Source organism: Triticum aestivum, chromosome 3B (genome assembly GCF_018294505.1).
Source record: "Triticum aestivum cultivar Chinese Spring chromosome 3B, IWGSC CS RefSeq v2.1, whole genome shotgun sequence".
NCBI classification, from domain to species: Eukaryota; Viridiplantae; Streptophyta; class Magnoliopsida; order Poales; family Poaceae; genus Triticum; species Triticum aestivum.
The window spans coordinates 14,533,061-14,542,951 of NC_057801.1; the positions used below are offsets into that span (position 1 = coordinate 14,533,061).

The 9,891-nt window shown below is 38.1% G+C and overlaps 1 protein-coding gene across 1 annotated transcript; it reads right to left on the reverse strand.

Moving 5' to 3' along the window:
- Positions 1 to 6,622: 6,622 nt before the first annotated feature.
- LOC123064348 (receptor-like protein EIX2) lies at positions 6,623 to 9,451 on the reverse strand. The gene has a single exon (XM_044487843.1). The coding sequence runs from the start codon at positions 9,449 to 9,451 to the stop codon at positions 6,623 to 6,625; it is 2,829 nt and encodes a 942-aa protein (XP_044343778.1).
- Between the last annotated feature and the right edge of the window lie 440 nt (positions 9,452 to 9,891).

Here is a 9,891-nt window from a genome sequence, read left to right on the forward strand (position 1 = left end):
CAAAACGAAGAACCCATGTTCATTGCCGGTGCTGGATTAACTAGTAGTAACTCGCTGTTGAGCCCTTGACCTTCCTTCTGCGTACAAAATTATGACCATCATCTATTTGTTGTTTTCCTTGTGCCGTTGGAGGTGCCAAAATAGTCGTGGCTAGCTGACCTGGCCTCCTGGGACACATGATTAAATTCAGTGAGAGAGGACACACATAGCCGGTAAGTAAACTGTCTCGAGAACCGAGCCATGCAGCGGATCAACTTACCACCCGATCAGACGTGTTTTGTCATCCAATGTGATCCCATATCTGTCCGCCGGCCGGTCAGGACATATTTTCCCCTACAAATGGAAGCAAACGCGGGTGGGGGTGGGAGTTCGGGCCGCCACCACCTACGACTCTAACACTCTCGACCCATTCAAACCCCCTACTAGTCTCATTCTCTTCCACTTCGCCTTTGCTCCCCCTTGCTTTGCATCCACGCCCTACTCCTCTGCCGCCGCCGTTGTACCTCTCTGGCCACCACCCATGCATTATCAAAAACAAAAGGATGCCAATCTGCCATTCAATTAGATAGGAACAAACCCATTCTTTTAATCTAAATATAAAAGGGAAGGGATCCAGCAAAACTAGCAAGACATAATCGCCAGCTCTCACATAAGATAAAACCCTCTCGGCGCCCGTCAATTACTTAGCTTAATCGCACTTTCTTGGAAGCTCCTGCTTGGGGTCGATGTATATGGGGAAGGGCCCATCCTTAACTAATTAGAGGTCGAATGACACAAATTTTTCATCTTGAGCATTTTTTTCTTCCAAATTCACGACGGCTCAGAAGATTTTTTTTAGTATGTAAAAACTAGCTTTGAATGGTATACATGAACTTTTAAACCGTGTATTGTATGATATACCGATGGAAAGTTTGTGAATAGGACCAACCTTTTCATGTAGACATTCTTTCCAAATTCGTTGTCGTTTGCATGCAGTTTTACAAGTGCCAAAAACTAGTTTGTTTTTGTGGTTTTGAACATGTAAATGAACAATGCACTTCTCACACAAGAAATTTAGAATTGTGCCATGAGCAGCATGCAAACTTCTAGTAGCAAAACCTTTTGAACTTTTAGTTTTGTATTACTTTTATTCGCATCTGAAATGCAATTCGGGTAGAAGTTGAACTGCTCGCTCACTTCAAACTTTTGTCATGTTTTTTGTTCGTAATTCTTCAACTCTTCATCAGATTTGCGCAAATGATGTACCTTCGGATAGCTGTTGAAAAGATGCAACATTTTCTTGTTGAGTTTAAAAAAAAAATCTCCACGGGCTTAAAGATTTTTTTAATACGATTTTTCCAAATGATATACACCAAAATCTTGAATCGTTAAACGCAATAGATCATATGGTACACAACTTTTGGAAAGAGTTTGCATAGTAGAAACTTTTTCATGCATAGTTTTTTTAAATTTAGTCGTCGTGTTATGAGTAGTTTTTAAGAATGTAAAAAATGATGGTGTTTTTTTTTTCTTTTTTTGAACATCTAACTCATAGATTTTCATAAAATTCAAACTTTTGTGTCTTTTTAATTTGAACTATTTTTTTAGTAAAGATGTTTTTATTTTTAGATAATCATCGAATTGATCATTTTTTAAATTTTAAACTTCATGCTTGTATTCGATACTAACGAGAGATAACTGAGTTTATTCATAACCATTGAGCTGCTTAATATTTTAATTTGAACTTCATTAGTTTTATTGTTTAGTAAAGAAAAACAATGTAGTTTTTTAACAAACGTCAAACTTCTATGTTGTTTTAATTTGAATTTCTATGTTATTTTATGAAAACAGGGAAAGTTACTTTTATATTCTTTTTTGAACTATTCCATTATTTTTAAGTTGAACTTATTCGTTTTATTCTTTAGTAAAGAGAAATATCTATGTTTTTATCAACTTCGAACATCTTTGTTTTTTTAAGTTCAGCTTCTTTGTTTTGTTCTTATAAAAGATGTTTTTAAATAAATATCAAACATTTTATTTTTTTATTGAACTTCATACTTTTATCTGTCAAAGAAATGGGAAGAACTTGAGTTTTTCATATATATCCAAGTATTGCATTATTTTTAAATTGAACTTGATTTTCTTTCTTTAGTAAGAAGGAAAATCTGTGTTTTTTTAAATATTGAACTGCTCCATTTTTTATTCTGGACTTCTTGGTTTTATTCATTAGTAATGGGAAAAGTTCTAGTTTTGTAATAAACATTGATCCGCTCCATTATTTAAATTTGAACATCTAGATTTCTTTTAGAAACGAGTAAAATCTGTTTTCTTATAAACTTTTTGAACTGCTATGTTTTTTTTATTTGTCCTTCTTTGTTTTTGTAATAAAGAATTAACCTCTCCAGTATTTAAATTTGAACCTCTAGTTTTTTTAGAAAGGGGGAACAACCATTGAATATGTATGAAAAAACTAGTCCTCAAACACATTAAAAAAATTAATCATGTATTCTAGAACATATTAAACATATTTAATTGTTTTTGACAATTTATACAAAAATGTAGATGTGGATAAAAGAAAAGTAACATAAAAAAATATTTACAAATTAAGTTGAATAACTTATTTGAAAAACCAAATAAACAAAAAATGGAAACCTAAGAAATCAATACAAAAAAGCAAACCGTGAAATCCGGGAACGAAACAAAGAAAAAAAATCAAAAAGAAAAATATAGAAAAAAGAAAGAAAAAAGGAAAAGGATAAAAAACCATGGTACCCGAGAAAGAAGCAAAGAAAAACGAAAAAGTGTGAAAGAAAATAAAAATCAATAAAGCCTTGAAAGAAACGAAGAAAACCAATAAAAGGGTGAAGAAATGAATGAAAGATTTTTTTTTTTTTGGAAAAACCGGAACACAAACCAATACATGGACCGATGGCGAGCGACACAAAAGACCTGTGGCGAGTGACCTGTGGCAAGCGAGTCACCTGAGCTGATGTGCTGACCCTTTATACGCGCGCTTCAGGCGAGACGAGAGTTATTCTAGCTATAAACTATTCCCTCCGTCCCATAATGTAAGACGTTTTTTTGACTCTAGTGTAGTGTCAAAAAACGTCTTACATTATGGGACGGAGGAAATAGTACTGTAGTAGATATGACTCATCAGTTGGACCATTCGTATGACGCCGTCAGTTGGCCCGCTGGCGCTAATGCGCATGGTTAAGTTGGCCGGCCATTAAGCAGAACGCTCACTTGATGGTCCGTAGACCAGCAGGTTTGCTTACGTGCTTTATTTTTTCTTGGCTCGGTCGCTTGTTGATTGGTTGATCACTTGACCATTGACTCTTAAAAGTGTAATTTTTATAAGGAATTTAAATAAAGTTTAAGAATTTCAAAAATAAGTTTACGAGTTGTAAAAAATTTCATGAAATACAAAAAGTTCACAAGCTTGTAAAAAGTTGACAAACACAAAAAGTTCACGTTTTCAATTTTTTCCATAAAAATAGGAAAAGTTAATTAATTTGAAATAAGTTTCCAGATATAAAAAGTTTATAAGTTTGACCTTTCTAAATTCCGAAAAATTTTATGGGTCTGAATTTGTGTTATGAATTTGAAAACAATTTTGCAAAATAGTTCATGAATAGACACAAAGTTTGCGAAAATGAAATTAAAAACAACGAACATGGAATAAAATGAAAAGCCCCAAAACTTAGATAAAGTCGGTGCCAAAAAAGCATAAAGACACCTGCCAAAAAAACGATTGGAACCTGGAACGTTCCAAAAATTGGTGCAAAGGCTGACAAAGGCTGACATTTTCTAAAAAAAAGAAAAGAAAAGAGAAGGCTGGCATAGGCCGACCCACTTAACTAACCTACCGTTGAAAGTGTGTGCGCTAATAACGGACAAGGAAGTATTCGAGGCCTTAACCGCCGAATACGATTAACTGTGTATGGGCCAGGCAAACGTCATTCTTTGGGCAACAGGCACCATTCTATTTCGCATTATTCTGTTTTGATTTATTTTTCTTTACTAGTTTAGACAAAGTACGTGAATATATTTTTAAGACGTGAACTAATTATTAAAGTATAAAATATCTTTTCTGAGATACATGAACATTTAGTTAGAAAAAGGTTTAACGTGTATTTAAAAAATGGTCAGAATGTTTCAAAAAAATGTTGACGATGTATTTAAATTTGAAACACTGTAGTAGAATGTTCCTGTAATTTCTAAAAGTCATTTTCGAAAATATTGCTTTAATGTTTGAAAAAGGATCGCTGGGTCAATTTTTTATATTATGTGTTTTATAAAATTGTTCACATAGTAAAAAACATCATCGTGTATTTTAAAAACGTTCATCATGTATTTAAAAAAAGGTCATCCTGTATTAATAAATATTTAATTTTGAAAATATTCACCATGCATTTAGAAAACAATGTTGAACACATGTTTAAAGAAGATTCATTGTGTGTTTAAAAAAATGCCCACAGTGCATTTGTATCTGCAAATGTTCATTATGTGTATTTTCAAAACGATAGAAAAAAGCGAAAATAGGAGGAACAATAAAAAGAAAAATAAAAGTAAAATAAAGAACAAATAAGAAAAGAAGAATTATGAATGAAATGAAAAAACAGGATAACCAATAGAGAAAAGCTCAAAAAATATAATGAAGGTTAAAGGCATACGAAACCTTAAGAAACCCAGGCAAAAGGTTCCCAAAAACATTGTCAAACTGTACATAGATTGTTTCAAAACAACATCCATTGTTCGTCTGACCCAGATAGGGGCGTTTGTAGGGGGGCGCACGGTCCATCCCAATAAGAGAGATATATCGCAGTCTAGACCTCCTATTTGACGCTTACTGCGTCACATGTTTTTTGAGGGTGATTGCAGACGGGAGAAAGAGAATGTATCTGGTGCACCGGAGCTTCTTGTGCTACACGTGCACCGGACTCCTTAAGCACATTTTCAATATTTTAGAAAATCTAAAAAATTAGAACATTCACATATCATTAATTATGTTGTCACAAAAATTCAAATCAAAATTCAAAACGTAGCTTGAGATACGAAAATGACAAATTCGGTACTGAATAGCACATAACACAAGTTGGGCCTTTAGATTTGGCCAATTATCACATTGATGTCACATTTGCCATTTTTGTATCTCGAGCAATTTTCCGAATTTTGGTTTGAATTTTTGTGAAAACATAGATTGATGTTCTGTCTATGCACTTTTTTCTTGGATTTTTTGTGACGTTTTTTAATGTGTAACCGGCGTCTAATCCACCGGTAGCACAAGAAGCTCTGGTGCAGCAGATACGTCCTCAGGGGAGAAAACAACTGGGCTGGCCCATCATATTTTTTCCTATTATTTTCATCTAAGTTTTATTTTTCTCTTTTGTTGGTTTTAAGTTATTTTTTCTGGCCTTTTAGGGAACAAGAAAATTTGTTTTTTAGAGGGCGATATTTTGAATATTTGAGAACATGTTTTAAAACATCATGAACTATTTTAAAAACTTTTAGATTGTTGACAAGCATGAACATGTTTTGAAAATTTCAGATTTCTTTTAGACATGCGCACATTTTTGAAATGCTAGACTTTTTGTTAGAAAAATGTGGGAATATTTGAAATTGTGAATTTTTTGAAGTGCGGGCATTTTTTGAAAATTTCATTTTTTTGGGAAATTCCTATGAAATTTGGAAAATTGTGAAAATAAAATAAAAAAAGAAAAGGGACAAAAATGGGAAAAACCTCAGAAAGCACAGTAGAAGAAAACAACATAATCAGAAAAAAAACCAGAGTTGAACCTTCTAAAAGGTTTCCAAAACTGGTTGCAGGTGGATAGTGCCGGACCTTCCACGTCCATCATCGACCTCACGTCCACCAGCACCGGCGACAGACATGTCGCGGATTCCTTCGAGGATGAGTAGGGCATGGGAGGCGACAGGGCATTGTGTCCCAAGTGGGGCGATCCGTCTCCCATGTTCTACTCTCGTCGCCGGAATCCGCACCTCCACCTCGTGGGTCTTGAACCCGCCTTTATGGAGACAGCAGATGGAGAACGTGGTCGTTGATGCGGAATACAAAGAAAGGGGAAGACGGCCACCGCCGTAGGATTGGTTTAGGACCGGACCACTTTTTTTTCTAAATGTTTGAAATGTAATGAATTTTGTCCGGTTTATATAAAAATCCACCGTGTTTGCACGAATTTCATCATGTTAGTTTAAATAATGGTTGAAATATGTGCAGACAGTGTTGGACCGGCTCCCGCATCCGTGTCCGCCTGTCCGCCGACGGATGCCGGAGCTAATTTGCGGGTGAGTGTTGGAGATGCCCTTAGTCAGAAGCTAGCTACAACTGCTCGTACTTGTATTGAGACGGCGGTGCAGCTGCGTTCAGGCCCGGACGACATTGTAAGCATGTGCGCTCTGGATCACTCTGATAGGTTTATTCATTATGCATAAACTTGTACATAGCGAAGGTAATATCAAAGTTGGTCGACTGGGTACATACGCCCGGCCCCTTGATTACATACATGTAACATGTTTATTAATACACTTGTACAATACTTACATCAGATGATACTACATCATAAAATCCCCACACATGACAGCATATACCAAAGAAAAACAGTGATAGCAATATCACGTTCTACCCATCTTTCCTTGTCCAGGAAGCCCAACTAACAGCCACCTTCACATAAACTCGGTTGTACAAGCTGTCACAGAATGAGAACCAGAAAATTCTCCATTTCCTCTTGAACAAGAATGTGCAGAAGACTACCCAGAGGCCCATTACATATCCAGAGCTCATGGCGATGTAAAACGAGATCATATTGCTTGCATCTTCATGATGTTCCGGAGTAGCTGGAATTAACTCAGTTCCTGGACATTTCTTGGAGATCGTGGGACCACAAAGGCCTGGATTGCCCACATAAATATATTCCTGATCATCAAGTGTTTGAAGTTGATTTCCAGATGGTATCTCTCCACTCAGATTGTTGTAGGACAGGTTCAAGTGACTCAATGATGTGAGAGCCGATAAGCCTGTAGGGATTTTACCGAACAATTCATTATGTGATAGGTCAAGAGACTCGACTTGCACCAAGGCGCCAATCTTCTCAGGAATTTTTGCACTGAGGGCATTCCATGATAGGTTCAGGCTCTTCAGCGCCACAAGAGCGCCGATCTCTTCAGGAATCTCTCCTGTTATGTTGTTACACGACAAATCAAGATTTACCATGTATATGACTTCACCTGTATATAACCTCTCTTGGCCTTTTGTGACTATTGTGAAATTCTCTGTGTAGTCAACGTCAGAGCGATAAACAACATCTTCAAAATTGAGTACTCCATTAAATTTATCAGATTTATCTCTGCTTAGAATCATCCGTGTGTAGTTAACAATGGATTTTGGTATGTTTCCTGAAATATCGTTGTTGGAAAGGTCCAAATATTGAAGATTAGCTAGCTTCGTGAGCCCCAAAGGAATGTGGCCATGAAACATATTATATCTCAACCGTAAGAATGCCAAAGATGGCAACTTCTCCCCAATCCATGATGGCAAAGTCCCAAAGAATTTATTGTGTGCGAGATCAAGAAATATGAGCTGGGGACAATTTTTGAGGAATAAAGGAAAAACACCAGAGAGGTTGTTGTTTCTTAAGCTTAGGTTACTAAGACTCAAACTTTCTGTGTTTGTAGTGGATTCATTGACTAGGCAATCAGGAGCTGACCCAGTGAGCTCATTTCTTGATATATCTAATAGCTTCAATGATGTCAACTTGCACGAAGATGATGGAATGGTACCAGAGATCGAGTTGCCAAATAGAAGAAGTACTTCAAGTTGTGGCGTTCCAAATTCTAATGGTAGCCTTGATAGTTTGTTTGTACTAAGATCCAAGTAGGTTAGATTAATAGGAAGCTTAGGAATTGGACCAGTGAATTGATTGGAACTGAGATCCATTGCGGATGTCCTCATATATTCCATTGTAGATGGTAGAAAACCACGAAGTTGATTTTGTTGCATTCTAACCGAGTCCAACGAGGAAACCATTATCCAAAACCAATCCGGAACTATGTCGGAGATGCTTGCATTTGAGATGTCGAGGTATATAGGTGTTTGCCAACGTAACCACATCGGAAATTTAGGTCCGAGTAGGCACGACCGGAGTCCAATCATGGTCAGATTAAATGGAGGAAGCCAAGTTGAATTCACTGTGATGGCTATTGAATTACCTGACAACAACAGCCTCTGCAATCTTGGTAGGTTTGATAAATGACCTTCCTGTATAACACCATCCAGGTAGTTGTTCATTAGGTTCAATGCAGTTAGCTTTCTGAGCTCTCCTATCCATAGCGGCACATGACCTGTGAGTTTGTTTCCACCAAGATAGAGAAAGGTCAGATTGATACAGGATTCTTGGAGCTTGGTTGGTAGGCTTCCTGTCAAACTGTTGTTAGATAGATCCAATGCTGAAAATTTATTCCATGAACAAGAAGGCAACCGTTGAAAGAATTCCATTATGCTTCCATTGATACCGGCATCATGTATAAACAATGTTTCCAGGTTACAAAGTTTTTTCAGGTTTGATGGTATCATGCCCACAAGATTATTATGTGACAGATAGAGCTCTACCATGGAGGTCATATTCCCAATCTCGTCAGGAATTGGACCACTAAATTGACTCCATGAGATATCAAGCAACTTAAGGCTAGTCAAGCCCCAAAACCAGTTGGGTGCTAGACGCTTCGGGGCAAGGTTGAAGGAAATGTCGAGAGTTTCAAGAGATGTCAGGTTTGAATGCACAAGAGAATCAGGACTGTTGTTAAGCTGGCAGCTAGTAAGAAGAAGAACTTTGAGGGAAGGAAGCATATTCACGACTGGCAACCAGTTCGGAATGGCGCTAAGGTTCACAGAGCTCATGTCCAGGTGTTCAAGGGAAGATAATCGCGACAGCCACGCGATATCCGTGGAGTATGTGTCGGCGTTACCACCAAGACTCAAGTAACGTAAGTTGGAGAGATTACCCAGCTGTGGTGGTATCCTTCCAACAAAGCCCGAGCTGGACAGGTTTAGATACCTCAAGTGGTGGAGAGACGGCAAAGTCTCTGCTAGCTGAAAGCCGCTAAACGAGTTGCCGCTGAGGTCGAGGTACCTCAGGCGTTCTAGACCAGCCAACGAGGAGCTCATGTTGCCTCCTAGATAGCTGCCGTAAGAACCTTGAAGATCGAGCTTGATGACATGGCCGGTGCTCTTGCTGCAACGGACACCCTTCCACCGGCAGCAGTCGTCGCCCCGCCACGTCGAAAGGCGGTTTGCAGCGTCCGACAAGCCCGCTTTGAAGCGGACAAGGGCGGATCTCTCACTCGCAACACAACTGCCCGTGTTGTTGGCATGGGTTTCAGTGGAGCTGGTTTGTGTGAGCAAGAACGAGGCTATGGCTAGCTGCACGCACAAGCATCTAAGGACGATGCTCATTGTGTTTATAACTTTGTGACAGAAACAACTTTGTATCTCTTTGCCTATGGCGACTTTGTTGTTCGATATTGCTATATATAGCACAGCCCAGCCAGTATGGTTTGCTGTTGAGGGAGTAACATGCATGCATGCATGCTTTTGGTCTCACGTCATGCAGGACTCATGCTTGTGTGGGCAGAACCTTGAGTTTTTCCTAATGAATACTCTCTTTGTTTCAACGTTCGACAAGTCTGGGTGAGTGAGACATGGGCTGATTATCCCAAGTGTTCGTCACCTTTGACAACTGACCTGAAAATACACCACAAACAAATTGCATGGTCAGACCTGTAGACTCTAGTCAAGTCATCTTGGGTGGCCTTGAATAGATGCGTTCCTCCGTTTCTTTGTTTCTTCCACGATGAATACGTAAAGTGCGTGAAATTCCAAGTGAGTCGAAGAGT

Bases quoted from the DNA above. Each gene is read 5' to 3' on its own strand.
- LOC123064348 (XM_044487843.1), bottom strand. From the start codon at position 9,451: ATGAGCATCGTCCTTAGATGCTTGTGCGTGCAGCTAGCCATAGCCTCG.